The sequence below is a fragment of the Garra rufa genome, chromosome 20, assembly GCF_049309525.1.
Source record: "Garra rufa chromosome 20, GarRuf1.0, whole genome shotgun sequence".
Classification (NCBI taxonomy): Eukaryota; Metazoa; Chordata; class Actinopteri; order Cypriniformes; family Cyprinidae; genus Garra; species Garra rufa.
Window position 1 is genome coordinate 18,234,454 of NC_133380.1, and position 25,875 is coordinate 18,260,328.

At 34.8% G+C, this 25,875-nt stretch overlaps 1 protein-coding gene across 1 annotated transcript in view; it reads right to left on the reverse strand.

The window, feature by feature from the left end:
- Positions 1-25,875, reverse strand: part of cntn2 (contactin 2) — a 43,680-nt gene that overhangs the window by 10,115 nt on the left and 7,690 nt on the right. The window contains exons 2-15 of the mRNA XM_073825380.1: positions 14,496-14,594; positions 10,862-11,003; positions 9,299-9,474; positions 9,084-9,179; positions 8,781-8,993; positions 8,583-8,685; positions 8,266-8,447; positions 5,115-5,251; positions 4,715-4,844; positions 4,356-4,506; positions 3,362-3,489; positions 2,813-2,988; positions 1,651-1,771; positions 1,152-1,310 (exon numbers count right to left, since the gene is read on the reverse strand). Coding sequence (XP_073681481.1) covers positions 1,152-1,310; positions 1,651-1,771; positions 2,813-2,988; positions 3,362-3,489; positions 4,356-4,506; positions 4,715-4,844; positions 5,115-5,251; positions 8,266-8,447; positions 8,583-8,685; positions 8,781-8,993; positions 9,084-9,179; positions 9,299-9,474; positions 10,862-11,003; positions 14,496-14,553 — 1,972 coding nt within the window. The 5' untranslated portion in view covers positions 14,554-14,594. The remainder of the gene's footprint in view (positions 1-1,151; positions 1,311-1,650; positions 1,772-2,812; positions 2,989-3,361; positions 3,490-4,355; positions 4,507-4,714; positions 4,845-5,114; positions 5,252-8,265; positions 8,448-8,582; positions 8,686-8,780; positions 8,994-9,083; positions 9,180-9,298; positions 9,475-10,861; positions 11,004-14,495; positions 14,595-25,875) is intronic.

The following is a 25,875-nucleotide window of genomic DNA, read 5'->3' on the forward strand; positions in this document are numbered from 1 at the left end:
ACAAACAGACTTCTCAAATAGCAAAAGGAGATGGAGACCATGGCTGAAGCAAAAAGGGATTTGAAAATTTAAAAAAAAATATCAAGGTACTAAAAACAAAATTTATATAAGTATATAAAATATACAGTTGAGGTCAAAAGTTTACATACACCTTGCAGAATCTGCAAAATGTTAATTATTTTACCAAGAGGGATCATACAAAATGCATGTTATTTTATATTTAGTGCTGACCTGACTAAGGTATTTCACATAAAAGATGTTTGCATATAGTTTACAAGAGAAAATAATAGTTAAATTTATAAAAAAGTTTACATTCCCTTGATTCTTAATACTGTGTTGTTATCTGAATAATCCACAGCTGTTTTGTTTTTTTTTTGTTTAGTGATAGTTGTTCATCAGCCCCTTGTTTATCCTGAACAGTTAAACTGACTGCTGTCCTTCAGAAAAATCCTTCAGGTCCCACAAATTCTTCACTTTTGTAGCATTTTGTGTATTTAAACCATTTCCAACAATGACTGTATGATTTTGAGATCCATCTTTTCACACTGAGGACAACTGAGGGACTCGTATGCAACTATTGCAGGAGGTTCAAATGCTCACTGATGCTCCAGAAGGAAACATGATGCATTTAAATATCAGGGTAAATTTAACTTATTTTGTCTTCTGGGAAACATGTAAGCATCTTCTGTAGCTTCTGAAGGGCAGTACTAAATGAAAAAAATATAATATTTAGGCAAAATAAGAAAAATGTACATATCTCCATTCAAAAGTTTACACCCCCGGCTCTTAATGCAGTTTTTCCTTCTGGAGGATCAGTGAGCTTTTGAACCTTTTATAATAGTTGCATTTGAGTCCCTCAGTTGTCCTCAGTGTGAAAAAAAAAGGATCATACAGTCATTGTTGGAAAGGGTTCAAATACACAAAAATGCTGAAAACCAAAGACTTTGTGGGACCTGAAGGATTTTTCTGAATAACAGCAGGCAGTTTAACTGTTGAGGACAAACAAGGGCTTCATGAACAACTATCACTAAACAATAAAAACACAGCTGTGGATTATTTAGGTAACAACACGGCATTAAAAATCTAATGCTAATTTTAGCATTATGCAGCAAGTTGTGTTTGCATGAAACCAAAATGACAGATAACCTCACCTGTCCTCATTCTCTTCCAGTCGTGAGTCTGTGAGGATCGGCCTAGGATGACATACTTGCCAATGGGACTGTGGTTGTCATATCCACGGCTCCATCTCAACTCAACCGATGTGTCATTGACACTAGTCACCACTAAACCTCCAGGAGGTCCTGGTGGGCCTGTAAAGAGAGAAACATTTAGCTTTACCAGAGAATCTACAACAGTTTTTTTCATATTTTCATATTCATGCACACACAGCATAAAACATGTTTTTAAAGCGTGTTAGTTGGGGCTGCTTTCTTTACAAAATCTGCACCCCAATGATACAGATCTGCTATAGTTATATTTCATGACTCTACATTTAATTCATTCTCACTGGGCTGAGTGCTAAGAGCTGTCTTGCCAAAAACGATCAAGCTGAGGTAAAACACAAAAATGGGGCTGTGGAACAGCCAAAAGCTGCAGGCTGGTAGCTTTAATAAGGCCTCTGTCACTGCTCAGCCAGCTGGAAGCCCCCACCTCTCACAACCAGCTTGGCCGAGGCCACCGCGCCGTCCACAACCGTCTGGGCCGTGCAGGTGTACGTGCCAGCGTGACTGAGCTGTCCGTTCACAATCACCAAGTCACCAATCATCTCTTTCTATAAGAAAAAAAGTGACAGTGAAAAGAAAAGTAAACTTTATTAGAAAGAAGTATTAGCCCACTTCAACTTCATAGGAGCATTATCATGTTTTTATTACATGCTTAAATTGGCGAGGTTTTGAATTTGGGATTTTAAAATTGACTATATATATATATATATATGTCTAAAAGGGATTGACTTTGAAGTGAATCCTATTAAAGCTAATCTCAGAGTGTGTGTGGAGCCTGCTGCTATTGGAATACAAATCCAAATGGTTTTTACTAATCTTGCTAATTTTAAATATTAAGAGCACAACTAGATTTTCCCTTTTTTTAAAGAAAGTGTAAGTGGTATTTGCTTGCATGCTAGCATAGGGTGTTTTGGGTGGTTGTCAGAGATCATCTATGCGCTAAGTGTTTTTAGCATGTTGCTACGGTACAGCAAAGTGTCAGATCTCTATGACCTTCCCTAGATATAGCTTGGGTACTTCCAATGCAAATTTATGAAATGTTTTGCCATTTTTTCAACTGCCAGGCAAAAATCGTGAGTCTAACCTTTCAACAAGCTTCACTCTGAATAAATCAGTGTGATGCAGTACAAAATAAAAAAAAAACACTAGCATTTTCATCAGCTAAAAAATGGTTTAAGTCAGTTATTTCTATCTTTTGCTGTAGTGTGTCAGTAGAAAATAGCAGTTTATTTCCAAACAGTCATTTTGCCATTAATAATCCCATGAGATTTTTGTTTGCACATTTTTGTCTGACAACAGCCAGTGCTCCACACAAAGATCTGATCTCATCATTATCCAGTCTGTCTGGAATGACATGAAGAGACAGAACAAACTGACACAGACTAAATCCAATTGCAATGTCTGCAAGATGCTTCAAGAGACCTACCTGCAAAACTGCCTGAAAAACTATGCACAAGTGCACTTAGGGCAAAAGCTGTTTTAAACGCATAGGATGTTGATTTTAATTTAGTTAATAGAAGTTAATTGATAAAGAAAATCTATTTTTGACAGCATCATCATTTTACAGCATTTTCACGTCAAGTGCTTACCCCCTCCATACGCCTATAGTGTCCATTTGGTTCCTCTAGGTCCAACAGAACTCCATTGAGGGCCCAGGTGAAGGTGAGATCCATAGTAGGGTCATGTGATGCATGGCACTGCAGAGTGGCATTTTCACCCTGATTGATGTCAGCATTAGAGGGCGCTAATGTGATTTTTGTGGCATCTGTTTGAGAGAAAAAACAACTTTATACACTGAAAGCATTTGCATCCACAATAAAATGATGACTATAATTTTTTTTAGAGATTTGCATGAAAATGAATAAGCCAAATATGCACTCAGGGTTGAAATCGAGACATAACAGAAGATAAGTGCACAATGAACATGCCGATGATAAAGGTGTTTACATGCAAAGCTAACTAGGCCAGAAAGTCATGAAAAGTCCAGATTTTGTTTAACCATTAAGGACATTTCCCGATAAAGAAACGGTTTATGGGTTTTATGGGATTGTACACTAATCTGTGGTTAACTGTTCATGTAAACACTCAAACAGATAACCTGAGACCTTTAAACTAGATAAACAAAAAAGTTTTGTTACCTCTGACAGACAAGTGTCCTGTGCTGTTGGCTTTGCCAAGGTAGTTTTCCGCAAAGCATGTATACTTTCCCTCATCAGCACGACTGATGTTGTAGATCCACAAAACCCCATCTGGAGTGACTGTTATTCTGAAAAAGTTAATCATATAGTCTTTTTGAGATTACTGTACTCAATATGGAAGGTCTTTTCTACCTCTGAATAATAAAAAAAAAAAATGTTGCGACTTATCTCACAAATCAGATTTTTTTCCCCACTGAATTACGTGATATAAACTCACAATTCTGAGAAATAAAGTCAGAGTTGCATGATATTAACTTCCAATTACAAGTTATAATGCCAGAAATGCATGATATAAACTCGCAATTGTGAGCTATAAAGTCAGAATTGCAAATTTTTCTCATCAGAACTAGACTATTTTGACTTATCTCACAATTCTGAATTTTTTTTCTCAGAATTACGTGATACAAACTCGCAATTCTGACTTTTTTTTCTCAGAAATGTCAGATATAAACGTCCAATTCTGAGAAATAGTCAGAATTGCATGATATTAACTTCCAATTGTGAGTTATAAAGTTAGAATTCCGAGATATAAACTCGCAATTCTGTGAACATATCACTCTTTTTTTTCTCCCAATCTCCCAATTCTGACTTTTTTCTCTGAATTGTGAGATATAAACGAAAAGTCGGAAAAAAGTGAGTTTTGTGAATTGTGAGTTTTTATCTCAGTTTTGAAAAAAAAAAAAAAGTTCAGAACTGCGAGTTTATATGGCGGAATTCTGAGAAAAAAAAGTCAGAATTCCAAGATGTTAACTCGCAATTGCAAGAAAAAAGTCAGAATTGTATTAGTATTCAGTGGCGGAAGCAGGCTTCCATAACTCAAAGCATCCACAAAATACCTTTAAACAAACCCAGAGGGCCATATTTCTGTCAAAAATAAAATACTTTGAGTTCAAAGCATTTAGGAGGTCTTTGAAACACTTTATTACTGGATTACCTGGTGCTATTGGTCAGTAGCTCTGTGCCACGGCTCCAAAAGAGAGTGGGTTTAGGAGCCGCTCGAGGTTTACACTCCATTTTAACCTGTCCGCCACGGGCAGCAGGAACCAGCTTCCGCACTGGATTTAACCTGAAGTCTGGAGCCTGGACTGAAATACGGTGACATGACGGGGCAGGAAGGGAGATGGGGAATCACACAGAGAGGATTTAAACACAGATCATACTATAACCAGGGTTCAGGCATGACTGGGTGGGCAGAAGGGGATTTGAAGTGCATTAAGGTGGATAACAAGAGAGACATGTCAATGTTTATGCAGTGGTATTATGATTCCTTTTCACGTTGAGACTTGTGCTCACCTTGAACTCTGAGCTCAGCGTTTGAGTAAATAGTGCCGTGCTTGTTTTCGGCCACACACTGATACATCCCGGAATCCTCCAGAGCAAGGTTACTGATCTTCAGTCGCCCGTTGTTCACTGCCGCACGATCCTGCATACAGGTTAGGATGCACATGCACATTAAAGCCAGCAGAGGGCCACACAACATTTCTCTTGTCAATTCACCTGCAGCTGAAAAAAATAATGAGCTGGTTATTCGCTGTCACAACTCACTGCCTCTAAGACATGAAGAGATTTTGAAAAATGAGTTAGCATATATCAGTCTGAGTCTTGACAGCTAGAGGTGCTGTTCATTTCTGATAACACACACTGTCAGATGGCAATCCAGCTACACGTGTGTGTGTGCACACATAAGGCTGACCTGTGTGATGAGGGGCTGTCCGTTACGGAGCCAGCGAATGGTGGGTCTTGGTTTGCCTGCAGCAGCACAGTTCCACTGCAGCTCCGAACTGATTTCCACCTCAGAGTCACTCATGACCTGAAGCCACTCAGGCTGGGCTGGGGAGCAGGAACAAACACAAACCAGATTTTTACTTTAAGTGGATTGATGTGTAATCATTTAATTGCTTATAAACCATTATTACTTCATTATTAATTCATATCCCAATCACATTTTCTTGGTTAAATAAACATTACACTTTCAGAAAAATATTATTTTTTGCATTAACTATGCGATCAATATTCTGTTTATTAAAGCAAAGTATGATCTCATCAAGTTAGTGTTCTTAAGCATTTTACATTTATTCCAAAATAATAACTCTAGGCAGTAACAATTAAAAAAATATTTATTTGTGAACTTATGTTTAGCTGTTCTTTTTAATGGTTAACTTTTAACTATTTTTGAATTTTTGGATCATCAGTCATTAAAGTTCGGGTAAATACTGGCCACAGACATGGATATTTATAGTGCGTTAAAATTTTAATCAAGCTGATAACTCACTGAAAACTCCAACAGATCATGTTCTCAGGCCATTTTAAGTCTCACTTTGACATAATAAAGTGGTTATATCCAAGTATGTAATATGTATATATATACACTACCAGTCAAAAGTTATTGAACAGTAAGATTTTTATTGTTTTTTAAATAATTATTTTCTGTTCACCAAGCCTGTATTTATTTGATCCAAAATACAGCAAAAGCAGTAATACTGTGAAATAGCTTTACTATTTAAAATAACTGCTTTCTATTTGAATATATATATATATTATAAAAATTCCTGTGATCGAAGCTACATTTTTCAGCATCATTACTCCAGAAACTAAATTAAATACAAAAATACAAAGATTAGCATTTTTCTGATATATATATATATATATATATATATATATATATATATATATATATATATATACACTGTATATAAAACTTTTTTTTTTGAAAGAAATTATAGAAATTAATACTTTTATTTAGCAAGTATGCTTTAAATTGATCAAAAGTGATGATAAAGTCATTTATAATGTTACAAAACATTCTATTTCAGATAAATACTGTTCTATTCATAAAAAAACCTGAAAAAATTCCCCTCGGCTGTTTTCAACATAATAATAATAAATGTTTTTTGAGCAGTGAATCAGAATATTACAATGATTTGTGAAAGATCATGTAACTGGAGTAACGATGCTAAAAATTCAGCTTTGAAATCATATTTATAAATTAATTTTAAAATTTAACTATTTTAAAATATATTAAAATAAAATATTATTATTTAAATAGTAAAAATATTTTAAAATGTCACAATTTTTGCTGTACTTTGGAACAAATAAATGCAGGCTTGGTGAGCAGAAGAGACTTCTTTAAAAATATTAAAAATCTTACTTTTCAAAAACTTTTGACTGGTAGTGTATATATATATATATATATATATATATCAGTGATGCGCGGGTCAATGTATAAACAACCTGAACCCGACCAACGTTTTCAACTAACCCACCGGCAAATCGGACCGCAAAAAAAAAAAAAAAGAAAATATTGTACCCGACCCGCTTCCTGACCCGAATATTTAATATTTGCGACTGACACCAGCGATTATATGCAGCTATGCGGTGGTGATGCGTTCACTGTCAAACATCATTTGGCATTAATTAGGTGATTTTGTCAAAAGAATGTTCTTGATTACAAGAAAAATACAGATTATTCTTGTTGTAATTTATTTTGTCTTTCCTTTATACAGATTTAAATAGTGCCAGTGATTCTCCGATGTTAAATATGATCAAGAATTATTTTATTTCGATCTACAGTGTAATAAAAGTTAAGAAAAAGATAGCCTATAGCCTTATATATATATATATATATATATATATATATATATATATATATATATATATATATATAGACTACAAGCTAATTCCTTTTTTCTTAACTTTTAACTTCTAAAAATTATCAAGAATATTAAATCAACTTAATAGGCTAGGTTAACGAATTTTCTTATAAAAAACATGACGAATGCACTTCAAAACGAAGTTTTCATATATAAATTCAGGAATCACGAATATGACAAAATAATATTATTTTATATATATATTAATTGTATAGCTATAGTTGTATCAAATGAATAAGGAAATTATAGTGCCTTGAAATTATTAAGTAATGTTTAATTTCGTTTGTTTCGCTCTCTGGAAATGTAAAGAAAAAATACCGTTTTTACTTGGAATTCGTTTTTAATCCCTGGTTTTAAACAAGCATATACATGAGATAATTTATATATTATTGCTTGAATAAACATTTAAAATAATGCTAATTAAGGAAATTAAACAGACCTAGGCATTTGAAAAGACATAGTGAAATGTGTCTAATAATTCCAAAAAGAAATAGAAGCATTGGACATAATCAAAATATTCGAGACATTTATTAGGAATACCATTTTCTTAACAGTTAAGATGCTGCATGTGTTTATCCAGTCTAATCGAAGTGTGCGTCTCTCCCCGACTTTCCCAACAAAAATTCCACCCCCTCTCAGAAAATACATAAAACTGACATTACTGAGCTATATGCGTTTAAAAGTAGCCTATTAAAATGGTACAATGGCATTGCTCAGTTCAACGTGTTGGGATATCAGGCATTTTGTCCCGCGTCAGCATTTATTCAACAGTTAATAACGCTCAACATTCAAAGGGTAAATATTATTCAGCCAATAAAGTGCAGGTCTATATATTTCATAGAAAATTGTCTAGTACTATATAAATTACAAAGGTTTAATTGGCATCTTTATTTCAAACGACCCGACCGACCGCGACCCGAATATCATTAAAAATATTTTTGGATGACTCGTAACCGTGGGTAACCGCGGGTGACTGCAGGTACCTGCTCATTTCGGATCAACCCGCGCATCACTGATATATATACAGTACAGTATATATAAAATATTATAGATTTTATTTCAGCTTTTAACGATTTTTAATAGTTTTAGTTAACAATAATAACACAAAGTTTTGTGTCACATCAAACTTCTACCATAGGTAGCAAGAGGAAAATCTTCTAGAAAAAATCATTGTAATGCTGGCGTTATGCCTACCTTGCACAGAGACGCGTCCTTGATGTGTCTCACGACTCTCTGAGTTGAAAACCTCACACTCATACATGCCCTCGTCATCAAAATTCAGTTCAGGAATAATCAAGATGGGCCCCTCTGCACTTGCTCCGACCTTAGGTGGTAAAATCCCATCCACCTTCCTCCAGCGGATTTTAGGAATGGGACTTAGGGAGGAAAGTAAGGAGAGAGTCAGAGGATGTTACAAATTTTCCATTTTTATAGCTGAGTGAGTTATGGATTATGTTGAACCGATGTAGCAGTGATCTCAGAGGGGAAGTGGAGAGCTAAGGGGGACTTACTTGCCATAGGCAAAGCATTCCAGCTGTGCAGTTTGTCCTGATAATGCGTACGTCTCAGCGGGAAAACGCACTCGGATATTTGGAGAGGCTTTCCTTGGGTTTGCTGTGGAACCAAAGCAGGAAAAAAATTAAATACAAAATGTATTTTTTAATATAAAAAGTTTAATAGCAGCATGTACTTGAGAGAAACAAACTAACCATCAGGGTAAACAGTGAGCTGGACAGCTTTGCTGAAGATGCTCTTGGTGCTGATGTCCATGTTGATGGTGGTGAAGCAGAAATAGTTGCCTGTGTCATTGGCTCTTGCGTTAGCAAGGTATAAGTTACCTGTCACTTGAGAAACAAACCATCTGCCTGCCTCTGGCTGGATGAAGTTGGGGAACTCATTGATGAACCAGCGATAGGACAAAGCTTGATGGCAACAAATGGATGCAAGATATTAACATTTGAGTAAATATATAATAATCAGGTTGAATGTTAACTGATAGTGTGTAAACCTACCTGGGTAATGAGCTGGTGGCTGGCAGGCAAGAAAGGTTCCCGTACCCTCGTGGACTGTCTGAGGGCTTCTACTCTCAGGGGGGAAATCATGGAGGTCTAGAACACACACACAACATTCATTAGTAGTGGTAAACTGCAATTTCTACTACTGCTGCTTTGATTCAGAAAGGCCTCATTTTCACACTTGGACAACAAATCATTTAGTTTGTACTCACAGCCAAATTTGAGGTTAGCCACTCGGCTAACAATGGTGCCACAGCGGTTGATGGCAAGACACTGGTACGACCCACCGTCTCGTCCATTCTGAGGGTTATTGATCACAAGATTTCCTGCGACCTGTGTGTACTGTGAATCCTCAGCAAATGCTATTTCAGTGCCATTCACACGCCATCTGTGAGAAAACACATACAAGATCTAACTTCAACTGATTCTGACTTCAAAAAAGTGCATAATCAAAAACTAATTTAATTAAGGGAAAACATGTAGTATAATTTTTATAGGGAGAGCATGCATAATGTATTTGAGAATATTTTCTGTATTTTTACAGGAAAACTAGGCAAAAATACTTTTAATCTCCTTAAAATTAGATTTTTAAATGCCTGTGAAGAAAAATGTGACCGTGAACCACAAAACCAGTCTTTAGTAATGGGTATATTATTAGCAATAGTCAAAAATGCATTGAATGGGTCAAAATAATTTTTCTTTTATGCCAAAAATCATTAGGTTATTAAGTGAAGATCATGTTCCATGAAGAACATGATCCACAGCAGATTTTCAAAATATCTCGCCAAATATTGTCATATCCTATCCAAACCATACATCAATGGGAATCTTATTTATTCAACTTTCAGATGTTGGATAACTCTCATTTTTTTTTACTGACACTTATGACTGGTTCTGTGGTCCAGGGTCACAAACATGTTTCAGAAAATATACTGTATGTTTACTGTAAGTTTATTTTAAAATCCCACAATGACAAATAGTGTTTTTCCAAGCATAAATACAATGCGACTTAGTGAATTTTATGTATATAACTAGAAAAAAAAATCCAATAAATTTATTTAAAAGACTTATCATCTTAAAGAAATACATTGCCATTAAAAACTTTAAAATAGTAATAATATTTAGCAAGGATGCATCAAAATTGATTAAAATTACAATAAAAACGTATAATATTACAACATACTTATATTTCAAATAAAATAAAAAATTCTTTACAACATTCAAATAATCCAGAAAAAATTATGAAGGTTCCCACAAAAATATTTGGCAGCACTTTTCAATACTGATAATAAGAAGAAATATTTATCCTTATAAATATTTATCCTTAATATTTCTTTGGGTTTGCTGTGGAATCAAAAATGGGGGAAAACAAAATATGTATTTTTTTTATATAATATGTATTTTTTTATATGAAATGTTACTAACATTTGTTATGTATGTTATAAGAAGAAATGTTAATTGAGAAATCAAAACAGAAAATAGTAATTTAAAATATTAATATTATTTCATGGTATTAATTATTTTACTGTATTTTTGATCAAACAAATGTAGCCTTGAACATAAGAGACTATTTAAAAACAAAACCCCAAAAAATTGAGCTGCATATATTTATCTTACAGAAATGATCATATCGTATCATATTGTTTTGGGGATGTTTAGATTTTTTATCATTTAATATTTTTTACAACGTTTGTGTTTAAGATAGGTCATACAAAGCAAATAAAGGTCCTGTTTTGTTCGATAAGGTGCAAGTGCCAAAAACCTGATCTGAGTACCGGTAAATAGCAGCAGGGCTGGCGCGAGCCTGGCAGCTCAGGGTCACCTTGCCTTCTGGCATCCCCTCCGGGTAAATCAGACTAGACGGCTGCTCTTCAAACACAGGCCCACTGTCGTGACCTGACACACACACATCCCCACCTGCAAAAATGTGCCCACCATTACTGTCTGTGAAAAACATTTCAACAAAGATAGTCACAAAATGCTTCATTGAAGTCAAAAAACAAGTTCTTTATATTTCAAATAAGAATCAAGCTTGTAACAGCTTGTGACATTAACACATTATAATTTTAACATGGTGACCCACTGAATCGCCCTTTAAAGAGTCTGAACCAACAGCCTTCTGGTTACCAGATTATTTAGTAAGTAAATGAAAGATAAAATATCTGTAAAAGTAATCTAGCTCAAGTAGTCTTGTCATGCTCAGGTCTTTTGTACTGCCTACTTTGACAGGAAGTGTACTGTGCCAAACAGACAGATACAGGGGGGTCGTGCGTACCTAACAGCTACAGCGTATTTGCACTCAGAGTGGGAGTGTTCTCCACCCGGGGAAAGCCAGCAGGGGATACAAGCTGTCAGATATAATTGCATGCACTCAGATATTTTGACAGAACAGAGAGGAACAGGGGAGTTTGAATACAGTAAAGTCTCCAGGTAGCCGTGAACGCATATGATGCATTATGAATTGGGTCATGAATGAGTTTAGATCATACGTGTGCATTTGTGTCAGCATGTGCATCAGCGATTGGGATTTTGCTTTTCTACTTTCATATAAACTGGTTTTTCTTATGGTTTTAAAAATGTGTATTATAACGCAATTTGTGATGGATTAGAGTACTGTTATTTGTTGTGTTTTCTAGTAAAAATATTGAAACATTCTTAAAACAAGATATTCATTATCAAGTAAACTTTTCTTATAAAATTGGTATTTAGTGATTAAATAAGTAAACTGAATTTTTAAAAATAAAAGTGAATTAAAGATCAAAAGTCAAAAAGTTTACATACACCTTGCAGAATCTGCAAAATGTTATTTATTTTACCAAAATAAGAGGGATCATACAAAATGCATGTTATTTTTTATTAAGTACTGACCTGAATAAGATATTTCACATAAAAGATGTTCTCATGTAGTCCACAAGAGAAAATAATTTTATAAGTTATTATTAATAGAATAATAGAATACTATAATAATAGAATTTTCTAAAAATTGCCTGTTCAAAAGTTTACATACACTTGATTCTTAATACTGTGTTGTTACCTGAATGATTCACAGCTGTGTTTTTTTGTTTGTTTGTTTGTTTGTTTGTTTGTTTGGTGATAGTTGTTCATGAGTCCTTTTTTTGTCCTGAACAGTTACACTGCCTGCTGTTCTTCAAAAACAATCCTTCGGGTCCCACAAATTCTTTGGTTTTTCAGCATTGTTGTGAACGCTTTCCAACAATGACTGTACGATTTTGAGATCCATGTTTTCACACCAAGGACAACTGAGGGCTAATTAATAGGGTTTAATCACTCACTGATGCTTCAGAAGGAAAAAACAATGCATTAAGATTCAGGGGTGTAAACTTCTGAACAGAATGAAGATGTATACATTTTTCTTATTTTGCCTAAATATCATATTTTTTATTCATCTAGTAGTGCCCTTCAGAAGCTATGGAAGATACTTACATGTTTCCCAAAAGACAAAATAAGTTAAATTTACCCTGATCTTCAAATTTAAAAAGTTTTTAAATACTCATTTGAACTTTCTCTAATAGTAGCTTATAAGTCCCTCAGTTGTCCTCAGTGTAAAAAGATGGATCTCAAAATCATACAGTCATTGTTGGAAAGGGTTCAAATACACAACATGCTGAAAAGCTAAAGATTTTGTGGGACCTGGAGGATTTTTCTGAAGAACAGCAGGCAGTTTAACTATTCAGAACACACAAGGGACTTATGAACAACTATCACTAAAAAAGCTGTGGATCATTCAGATAACAACACAGTATTATCACAAGTGTATGTAAACTTTTGAACAGTGTCATTTTTATCAATTCAACTATTATTTTCTCTTTTATTCTAAATATCTTATTCAGGTCAGTACTAAATAAAAAATAACATGCATTATGTATGATCCCTCTTATTTAGGTAATAATAATTTACATTTTGCAGATTCTGCAAAAATATCATATTTAAACATTTAAAAAAAAAGACAAAAATACGTAATAATATATATTTTTTTTCAGCCACTATGTATTTGCAGATATTTTGTTTGATTTATGAATTTGTAATTTAGAATTCACTGGAGCTCTGAATACACAGGCGTGTATATACATGTATGTGTGCAAATCAGTGTTTGTATGCAGTTCTGGTAAGGCCCAGAGGAATCTAGGGCAATAAGAGAGAGGCAGGGGAGGAGAGATGACTCGAGAAGGGGAGCCGGCTCCCCGGGAGGTTTTCTGCTCTGAGATTACAGTGAAATTCAGTGGTGTGTTGGCTGCTTCCAGTAATGAGGATAAACAGCTCCAAACTGCCACTTAAGTTCTTTTCCACTGAAGTCTCTCAACAGCTTTTCACAGTATCTACGTGTAGTTACTTTGGCATACTAGACTAGAAACACAGTAATTGTGCTGTTAGCCAATTCAGTCTGTATACCTGTGATGATCCAAACCTGCACATTCTTCACAGTACAATGAATATGAGAACTGTGTATTCACAAACCATTTGTTTCTTTCCCTGTCCATATTTTGTGGTTTACACATTGCAGATTTTTAAAAGAAATTATTATTTATTCATTAAGGATGCATTAAATTGAAGCAGTGACAGTAAAGATAAATTAATAAATATATTAAAACAAAAAAGTAAAATTGTAATAATATTTTTAGAGTAGAAACTCTACTCCGATTGGCTGGTCTGATTTAAAAGTAGATATGAAGATTTGCTGAAGAACAAATAGTTGGTACTTATTTTTTGTATAAACTTGAATTCTGATTACAAAGTCTAGAAATATTTCTGTATCTATAATGTTTTGTGTGCAGACAGCTGCAGACCAACACTGCTGAGGCATTATTTTAATTTTTGATTTTTGTGGAGTCAACAATTTTAGATAAATCTTCCTCTAAATGGCATGTAAAAATAAAACAAATTTTGCTTTTTCGATTATGTTGGTCAGAAGGCCAGAATTTGCTGGAAAGTGGAGCAGATTTTATGCCTGTGAGACTAGATGACAACTTTGACTAGAGTACCATTTGCCAAGTTAATAGCATTATAGACAAAAGCACATTTTTATCAATGTTTAATGTCGCCTGGATTACTTCAGCCGACAAAAACACCTCTCAAGTAAATCAAATCCCTTCTGCCCACTGATCTAAGATAACACAATGAATAATTAATCTGAATTTGTGGACCCCCCGCTGATGCACAACCCTAAAACCACACATCCCAGACACCATCAAAGTGACAACGTACATTTCAATGATGTTTCAACAAGGAAATGCTGGAGCAGAGGGAATACAGAAAAAAAACAACAACGGGTGAGTGCTAACGAAGTTTCACTAATGGGGGAAGGGCTGTGCGAGACCTACTAAGTATATTTGCAAATGGGATCTTGAATGAGATGAGATGATGGGAGATGTCAGATCAGATCCTACTTACCCAATGCGTAGCTCAGAGCCAGAGAGCTGAGAGACAGCAGACACAACAGAATACTCATCCTTCTACTGCAACCACACCCAGACGAGGTCTTTTTAGCTCCTGAGGAAAAACGAAACCCAGATGATTCAATAATTCAATTCCACCACTGATAATAAACAAAATAAAAAAGGTAATTGCAACTTTTTATCTTACAACTCTGACTTTCTCACAATTGCGAGTTTATCTCGCAATTCTGACATTTTTTCCTCAGAACTGCATGATACAAACTCACAATTCTGACTTTTTTTAAATAACCTTGCAGTTCTGAGGAAAAAAGTCGATTCTGAGAAATAAAACTGCGAGATATAAAGTCAGAATTTTTACTTTTCTCAGAATTGCGCAACTCTTTATAACTACCAAATGTACGTTTATATCACAATACTGAGAAAAAAGTAATTGCAATTATGTCTTTCTCGCAATTGTGAGTTTATATCACGCAATTCTGAGAAATAAAGTCACAATTCTTAGAAATAATGTCAGAACTACAAGATATAAAGTCACAATTTTGACTTTTTTTCTCAGAATTGCACAACTCTTTATAACCAGCAAATGTGAGTTTGTCACAATTCTGAGAAAAAAAGTCAGAATGGCAAGTTTATATCTTATATAAATTTATAATCTTATATAAATACATAAACTTATAAGTTTATACGTTTATATAAATTGTGACTTTATCTCTCGCAATTTTTTTAAACTCTTAATTGTGAGAGATAAAGTCAGAACTGAGAGATATAAACTCACAATTCTAAGAACATATCAGTCTTTTTTTCCCTCAGAACTGGATTTTATAGCTTGCAATTTGCGAGTTTCTACCTCTACCTTTTTTCTCTACTAAAAATGTCAGAATTGTGACTATCTCACAATTCTGACTTTATAACTCGCAACTGCAATATATCACACATTCTGACTTTATAAGTCACAGTTGTGAGTTTATATCTCAATTCTGAGAATAAAATTTGAATTGTGACTTTATATTTTGCAACTGTCACTTTTTAATGCAGTTGAAAATTAAGTCAGAAATGTGAGATCTCGCAGTTCTGAGGAAATATCAGTCTTTTTTTCCGCTCAAAATTTAACTTTAGAACTTGTGAGTTTATATCTCACAATTCTCAGAAAAACTCAGAATAGCACAAAAAAAGTAGCATTGTGAGATACAAACTCGTATTTGCGATAAAAAAGTCAGAATTGTGAGATATCAACTCGCAATTCTAAGAAAATGTCAACCTTTTTCCCCTCACAATTTTCAGAATTGTGAGTTTCTACCTCACAATTCTGAAAAAAGTCAGAATTGCGAGAAACAAGTTTGCAATTGTGAATTTATATCCTGCTATTCTGACTTTAAAACTCATAATTGTGAGTTTATATTACACATTTCAGACTTTATTTCTTGCAATTGTGAGTTTACATTGCACAATTCATTAAAAATAGTCAAAATTGTGACTTTATATCTCGCAATTCAGACTTTATAACTTGCAATTGTGAGTTTATATCACAATTTTGACTATAAGTCACAGTTGCGAGTTTATATCTTAATTCTGAGAAAAAAAATTTAATTGTGACTTTATATTTTGCAACTGTCACTTTTTAATGCAGTTGCAAATTATTAAGTCATAACTGTGAGATCTCACAATTCTGAGGAAATATCAGTCTTTTTTCCCCATTCAAAACTGGACTTTATAACTTGCAACTGCGAGTTTATGTCTCACAATTCTCCAAAAAATTCAGAATTCAGAAAAAAAAACTATTCTAATTGCGAGATACAAACTCAGTTTTGTGAGAAAAAAGTCAGAATTGCGAGTTTTTATCTCACAATTTTTGTAAACTCATAATTGCGTCATCAACGCTTTGGGGAACGCCACTGGCGAGCCGCACTCTGAACGTAGTCTGCAACCAATCAGATGACGGGAATGACGTCACAGGCGTGGTGACGTAAGCGACCAGGAAGTATAAAGCACGTGCGTTTGAAGCCGGTGTCAGCTTTTGTCATTCAGCGAGAGCGCTCTATGTGTGTCTGTCTGTTATATAGTTTGCTGTTTTTCTGTGCCAGTTTGCACAACTTTTATTTGAGCAATGTTAACCCAAAAAAGGGGGAAAGAGATTTTTTAAGAAAGCGGTTGAGCAGCCACATAGACGGTGTATTCCTCCATCCCAACGTTTCATTGTTGGTAGGGATACAGACAGTCTGTGTGTAGTCTGCTTGGGTGCGGAGCATGCACAGTCAGCTCTCGAGGGGGCTGGCTGCCCGCAGTGCGATCGTCTTCCACTGTGGGTGCTCCGTTCCCGGAAGGCTCTCTTTGAGGAGGGAGCCTTCGCTAGCGTTCCTCGCGGGTGAACCCCTATCTCCTTCCTCACCTGGTGGATTGATATACCTCTTTATGGATGAGGAAGCCCTCCAGGAAGAGGAGTCAATGCTTCTCCTGTCTTCCTCCAGGGAGGTTGATGTGGAGAGCGTTGCTGAAAATATTCCACCCCCCCCCCCCCCCCGATCCCCTCAGTATGAGGAGCTGTTGGAGGTGGTGACTAATGCGGTAGCTAAGCTTAACATCAATTGGCCCGCTGAACAAGATAATGAGCCGCAGAGAAGCAAACTCGACGAGCGCTTTCTGCGGACAAAGTCAGCACCTCCAAAACGGAGCCTTCCGTTTTTCCCCGATCTGCATGCTGAGATCTCTAGATCGTGGGAGAAACCTTTCTCAGCCCGCTTGTTCACCCCCTCCTCGGATTACTACGGTAATGTAGGGGGGCTGGATGAGCGTGGTTATAAGAGGCTGACACCAGCTTCAAACGCACATGCTTTATACTTCCTGGTCGCTTACGTCACCACGCCTGTGACGTCACTCCCATCATCTGATTGGTTGCAGACTACGTTCAGAGTGCGGCTCGCCAATGGCGGTCCCCAAAGCGTTGATGACGCAGCGTCTCGTTCCCTCAGGGAACCAAGGGTTACATACGTAACCTGAGACGTTTTTATCTCACAATTCTGACAATTGTGAGTTTATATCTTGCAATTCTGACTTTATAACTCACAATTGTGAGTTTATATCACGCAATTCTTAGAAAAAATTCAGAATTGTGGCTTTATATTTTGCAATTCTGACTTTATAACTCGCAATTGTGAGTTTATATCACAATTCTTAGACAAAAAAATCTGAATTGCAAGTTTATATCTTGCAATTCTGACTTTATATCATGGAATTCTGAGAAAAAGTCAGAATTGTTACATTATATCTCACAATTCTGACTTAATAAATTGCAAATATGAGTTTGTATCACACAATTCTGAGAAAAAAAAGAAAACAGAATTGTAAGATGAAAAGTCGTAGTAACAATTTTTTATTCAGTGGTAGTAACAAGCTTCCTAACATAGGTACATGAATAATAAATCAGGAACCTTTCTGCGCATATATGTTGTTTTTCTGTGTCTGTTTTATAACTGAGGAGAATCATAATAGCCCTGTCCAACAAATGTGAGGATGCATGACTGTGTGTTTTCAATTGGCAGCAAATTCTGAGTTATTCTGACACTGTATTCCTTGGAAGCCTAAAAACCTACTCTACACCATCATATTCACCGCTCTCTCGCCCTGATGTGTCACCTGCTGATGCATGGCTCAGACACGGGCCTAATAAAACAGCGGCACGTGACTCAAATTGTCTTGCGGCTAAATTGACAAGAGAGCGCCGGGGAGCAGCTGTTTTGCACCATTCGCCATCCGTTCCTCACATCTGCCTTGAGTGTGCGGGATTGTTTCCTTCACTGTGCAGCATAACCCCGCCAGCCCTATAATTGGCAATTGCACATCTTTTTCCTGGCTCAAGTAATGGCAATCGCAGCAAGGGCCACTGCTCTGCTGTTCCCGGTACGACTGTAGGCGAAGCAAAGAACCACATAGCGTCAGCACAGATGTGCTGTTTGTGATGAGAAAGGCCCCCTGGAAGCGGCCCAGCAGTCGTTTGTAGAGGTTTGAAAAAGAAAGAAAGAGGCTTTCATCAGAGAAATTTCTTAATTACACCAAACAAGACTCTGATTGCCACCTGACTGCACTCAAATGCTTGTTTTATCAGCACTGCTTCGGTGTGTTGTCACAGTCTTTTCAACCGCACTCTACTTAGCACGGTATAATGTGCTGGCTGCCAGGATGTCGCTGACAGGATTTTCCTCATGCTGCAGTAGATATACTGTATGCATGAATATGAGAGAGCTGTTTGTCAAGGAACACACAAATCATCACTGCTACAATTTTACACTGAGTTCTCTATTACGGTTTGATTTACCGTATAAGGACTCAAATGCATATATATCTAATGATATTTCTTTGTGGTCCATCTACAATTCTCTATCCCATGTTATATCATGCAAACTTGTTCAATATTAATTAAAACTAAATATTACTTTATTCCTTATTAGAAATTATTTATTCTTTTAATATTGCAAAAGCAAAATTTTAAATAAATTTTAAACTATGAATTTTAACTGTTATTGTACATAATATAAAAGCCTGTTTCTGCCATTGAATAAAAAATAAAAAAGCTAATTTTATCTTGCAATTCTGACTTATTTCTTATTTCTGACTTATGACTTAACTCTGAGATGTAAACTCACAATTCTGACTTTTTTTCACAGAATTGCGAGTTTATATCTTGCTAATGTTACTTTTTTCCACACCATTTTGAGTTATCAAGTCCGAATTGCAAGATATAAACTTAATTCTGACTTTTTTTCAGAATTGCGAGTTTATATCTTGAAATTGTGACTTTTTTCACACAATTTCAAATTATTAAATCAGAATTGTGAGATATAAACTTAATTCTGACTTTTATTCAGAATTGCGAGTTTATATCTTGCAATTGTAACTTTTTTCACACAATTTCAAGTTATTAAGTCATATATAAAGTATATAAATTCGCAATTCTAAGAACATATCAGTCTTTTTTCCCCTCAGAACTGGACTTCATAACTCGAAATTACAAGCTTCTACCTCACAAAACTGAGAAAAAGTCAAAATTGAGAGAAAAAAGTCAGAATTGGGAGATACAAACTTGCAATTGCGAATTTATATCCCACTCTTCTGACTTTATAACCCATAATCGTGAGTTTATATTACACATTTTTGACTTTATAACTTGCAATTGCGAGTGTCTTAATTGTAAGTTTATGTCTCGAAATTCTGACTTTATTTTTCAAAATTGCACTTGTATATTTCACAATTCTGACTTTATAACTCGCAGCTTTATAAAAGACTTCATAAACTTTATAAAAGTCGCAATTAAATTTTTAATTTTTTATCCAGAGGTGGAAAAGTGCTTTCATATTCCATATAACTCAAGTGTTTGTTGCCAGTTAAAAACACACAGAAATGCATCCTCACATTGGTTGGACAGGGCTGTTATGTAAAACCAGACACAGACAAATAAAATATGCATACAGTACATTTTATTTTAAATGGGTTTTTTTTTTCATTGTTGCTTTAATATTGCAAAAGCAACCCTTTAATAAACTAATAAATTAATGACACAACATTTTGATTGCAAGATTTCTGTGTTCTCAGGTTCTCAGGTTCACACCTTCCTACAGTGAATCATGTCTCTTGTTCAAACACTGTTCTGTTAAAACCCCTTGTTTTGCTGTGTCCATTTCAAACGTCAGAGCTGAGGACCATCATATTGATAAAGTAAATTAAAAATGTGTTTTTTCCCTAGGTAACTAAGTAACGGGATTGTTTTTAATTAACTAGATTTACATCACCTCTACTAAACATTTCTATTCATTTGTGCAGGGAAGTGCTGCCATCATTGTAACTTATATAAGCCTATATGGGCCATCTGTGAGCTTTTTCCTCCCTTTATATCATATTAAATATTTGCTTTGTATATGTAAATGTATATGTAAATTGGATTGGATATTCAGCCCACAAGAGCCCATCTAAAAAAGTCCTAGTGTTCCCTATGGCCATTTTATCCCTGCCTAATGCCTACCATCGTAGATTCATCTCTGAGTACTTCCTTTTCTCTATAAAATGTCATGTTTCTTGTAGGACTCAAGGACTGCCTAGGGCAATGACGCTTTTACGGCCGCCCTGACATCTGCTAATGGGACTAAGCCCCCCAAAATGGATCTTTCCCAGCAGGTGGCCTGTTTAAGTCAGGTGTCCGTGTAGAGACTTTACAAAAAAACATATCTAAGGAATTTTTATCAATCTACATAACGTCAGGTTCTGTTGGACACCCAGTCCATCGTCAAAAAAAGAAATACTTTGGTCTACAAACAGCCAAATTCATACACAATACAGCTGATACAGCAAGAAACATCTTGCGGGTCTGAATATTCCTAAAGTAAATCAAATTGGTATTCACTGAACCAATCCAAGCCTGATCTAAAATGTATGGCTTAGTGTCCCCAAGTCATGGCCTTGTCACTGAATAAATATTCAGTGTTTGCAATCTGAGTTTGCCGATAAAGTTAGCACTTGATAGCCGGAGCTAAAACAGCAGCAGTGGGGAGGAATTATAATGATCATACGCGCAGAAAAGGCACATCTATGCCAAGTTCTGTCATGAAACTCTAGATGGCACAGGCTGATGGGTTGTTAACGCAAACTGATGGCACAAACTGATTGGTTCATGTTGCATACACAGCCAATGAGCTTACTGCTTTACATTTAATTGGTTAGTTAGCATTCACTACAGCATTTTGCAGTGCACTTTCAGAGTTCCTCTGAAACTTCCACCTCCCCAGCTCCACCTGTATAGATCTGGTATGGTTTATATATATATGCTATTCATTCAGCAGCAGTACGTCTGAAAGGTACGTCTATTTACTCACCCCCTTGTCATCAAAGATGTTCATGTATTTCTTAATTCAGTCGTAAAGAAATTATGTTTTTTGAGGAAAACATTAGAGGATTTCTCTCCATGTAGTGGACTTCTATGGTGCCCCTGAGTTTGAACTTCCAAAATGCAGTTTAAATGCAGCTTCAAATGGCTCTAAATGATCCCAGCCAAGGAAGATGGGTCTTATCTAGCGATCCGATTGGTTATTTAAAAAAAATACAATTTATATACTTAAAGACAGTTAGGGAAGGTCGAAAAACTCCCATCTCATTTTCTCCTCCAACTTCAAAATCATCCTACATTGCTGCAGAAGTATAGACCCAGTGTTTAGAAGATGAAACGCCCTTTACAAAAAAGGTAAAACAGCAATATAGGGCGATTTTGAAGTTGGAGGAGAAAATGAGATGGGAGTTTTTTGACATACCCTAACTCTCTTGAGCATTTGTGTTTAAAAAGGTATATTAATTGTATTTTTTTTTTAAATAACCGATCGTTTCACTAGATAAGAACCGTCTTCCTTTACTAGGGTCATTTAGAGCCCTTTAAAGCTGCATTTAAACTGCATTTTGGAAGTTCAAACTTGCGGGAAGTCCCCTATATGGAGAGAAATCCTGAAATGTTTTCCTCAAAACACATAATTTCTTTACGACTAAAGAAAGTAGCAAGTTCCTGTACTTGCTTTGCAGCAGCAATAACCAACAGCAGCAGCAATTCAGCACTGTCATATCCATTACCATGTTAAAATCTTCCAACAGTTAACATAGAAACATAGAAATATGTTTTTGCAAAAAACTACAAATAAGTTTTTGGTTTACGGCTTCGCATTTGCAGATGCCAAAGCATCTTATGAGTCACTCCACAGCAAATCCAAAACTACAGGTCTGTGGATTCAATGCCACGTGCATCCTTTCATGAGTATTCATGCCATGATTAGCTGTTTGTTGTGATTGTTTGCCGTTCGACATGTTTGCTCAGAGCCATGAGTCATCTCCCCAGTGTCTGAATGGTGACACAAAGCTCGAACTTACTGTTTTCAGACTGAAAGTCTTAGGTACATTAAACCCAATCATTATAATGACTATGCCATTAAGCCTAGAATCTATGAACCGTGACAATAAAGCAGAGCAGAGAGCATGATTAAAGTGTAAACGCCAATGTGTAACTAACAGATACTACTGAAAGCTTACAGTGGCATTATTATCTTTCTATCCAGCCATGTAGTGAAATGAAACACAAGGGCAGCAGGTTGTTTATGGGGTCATGTTAAACTTCCTCAAAAGCTAATTTTGTCTTTATTGTTGTCTTTACACATTCACATTTATATTTCACAGAATTTTTAACCAAAACAAGCACTTAAGCACTTTCAATAAAGCCTTTAGTTTTGCTATTTTCGCAGCTGTGATAACTTTGTGACTACATCCACATAAGGGCACATTGACTGCTGACATACTGCCTCTTAGGCTTGTGCCATGCATTATTGAAGTCTTGACTTTCTCGCTATTTCACCTTGCTGTCACTCACTGAGGCAGCAATAATCAAATGAAATGGGGTTATTCATGGTTCATATATTGAATCGTCACCTACATGCTGGTATAATATACATTAGGACATGTCACAGTAACTCTAATTGGTGCCACCACAATAGACAGGAAAGCACAGACTCTGGGAAAAGTGCTGAGGCTGGGTACATCATGGCCTTAGACATCCGCTGGTGATAAAAATCATCAGCTTAAAATGCTGTCTTTGCCTTGGCTTGTGTGGATATCTGAAACCAGATCTCTGTTTAAATTGGAATGGCTCAGATTTCACAGATCCTGTGCTAAAATTGCTTAGTCTAAACAACGATAGTTTCATTCAGGTTAAACAAAGCTTGAGCCCTTTAAACTAGGTTTAAGCTCAGGGCCCTATGAAAGCATTTTTATTTTTTCCAAAATTCTGCTTTATTTTTTTTTTCCAAAATTATTATTATTATTTTTTTTCTATTTTAACTTTTCTGGATTCCATTTATTCCATTTTCATTTTTATAGGCTCTGTTTTAATGGTTAAATTAAATACATTTTATAAATCAAAAAGTAAGAAGTCCAATTAATTAAAATCATGAAACTTAGCCAAATTAACAGCAATTTCTTAAAAGTTTAACAAAAAGTAAATTTTTAAAACCTCGTTTTTTTGTTGTTGTTGTTTTTTTTTTTTCATTTTTTCCAAATTTGTAGTGCTGGCATCGATTATTAGTAATTAATCGCATCCAAAATAAACGTTTTTGTTTATATATGTGTGTACTGTTTACTTTATATATATATATATATATATATACATATATATATGACACGCATACAGTATATATTTTGAAAATATTTACTTTACATGTATTTACATGTATATATTTATATTCATATCATTTATAATATATAAATATATTTAATATATAAAATATTTTTTTCTTAAATATATACATGCTTGTGTGTGTATTTATATATTCGTAATAAATATACACAGCACACACACATATATTATGAACACAAAAACCTTTATTTTAGATGCGATTAATCGCAATTAATCATTACCCAGCACTACAAATTTTGCTTTCCATTAGCTTTCTCGACTCTATTTTAATGGTTTCGATTCAATTTTAATAATCAAAAGCATCTCTAAATAATTGATTTTATTAAAAAACTAATGTATTATTACTATCATTACATTCAGTAATATATTTCTGTCAGTTTCTTTAAGTTAAACTAAACTTTTTTTTGACGGGTTGCTGTAAAGACCTTTGATTTTCTGTTTGTATATGTGACCCTGGACCACAAAACCAGTCTTAAGTCGCTGGGGTATATTTGTAGCAATAGCCAAAAATACATAGTATGGGTCAAAATTATTGATTTTTCTTTTATGCCAAAAATCATTAGGAAATTAAGTAAAGATCATGTTCCATGAAGATTTTTTGTAAAATTCCTACTGTAAATATATCAAAATATAATTTTTGATTAGTAATATGCATAGTTAAGAACATAATTTGGAGAACTTTAAAGGTGATTTTCTCAGCATTTTGATTTTTTGCACCCTCAGATTCCAGATTTTCAAATAGATGTATCTCGGCCAAATATTGTCCTATCCGAACAAACCATATATGTGACCCTGGACCACAAAACCAGTCATAAGGTTAAATTTTACAAAACTGAGATATATACATCATTTGAAAGCTCAATAAATAAGCTTTCTATTGATGTATGGTTTGTTAGGATAGGACAATATTTGGCCGAGATACATCTATTTGAAAATCTGGAATCTAAAAAAATCAAAATACTGAGAAAATCACCTTTAAAGTTGTCCAAATTAAGTTCTTAACAATGCATATTACTAATCAAAAATTACATTTTGATAGGTTTACAGTAGGAATTTTACAAAAAATCTTCATGGAACATGATCTTTACTTAATTTCCTAATGATTTTTGACATAAAAGAAAAATCAATAATTTTGACCCATACAATGTATTTTTGGCTATTGCTACAAATATACCTCAGCGACTTAAGACTGGTTTTGTGGTCCAGGGTCACATATCAATAGAAAGCTTATTTATTGAGCTTTCATATGTTGTATACATCTCAGTTTTGTAAAATTTAACCTTATGACTGGTTTTGTGGTCCAGGGTCACATATATGACAGACACTAGTATATATTCTGTTTTAACTGAAGATTTTAATGATATGACGATAGTTTTTGTCACAAGAAATGGTAAAATGCTCATGAAGTGACTCCCAGAGTATTTTTCGGCTTAATATTCACAGACACTAGTATATATGTGACCCTGGACCACAAAACCAGTCATAAGGTTAAATTTGACAAAACTGAGATTTATACATCATATGAAAGCTCAATAAATAAGCTTTCTATTGATGTATGGTTTGTTAGGATAGGACAATATTTGGCTGAGATACATCTATTTGAAATCAGAAATCTGAGGATGCAAAAAAATCAAAAAGACTGAGAAAATCACCTTTAAAGTTGTCCAAATTAGGTTCTTAACAATGCATATTACAAAACAAAAATTACATTTTGATATGTTTATAGTAGGAATTTTACAAAAAATCTTCATGGAACATGAACTTTACTTAATTTCTTAATGATTTTTGGCATAAAAGAAAAATCTAAAATTTTGACCCATGCAATGTATTTTTGGCTATTGCTACAAATATACCCCAGCGACTTAAGACTGGTTTTGTGGTCCAGGGTCACATATTCTCTTTTAATTGAAGCTTTTAATTTGTTCATCCAAAATTCTGCAAATTCTGTGACATTTCAATTTTAAATTTAGTTTTTATAATTGCATTCCACAATTTCTGCTTCTAATGTTGAATACATTGTGAAAAGTCTTTCTAATGTAGACTATACTACACATTTTCAATGCTTAAAGACAAGGACACATATTCAACACTGGGTGATTCTTCATTTCGTTCCTGTACATTGATTTTATAGGAAAATAATTATGTTTCTTTATTCAAGAATTCAAGT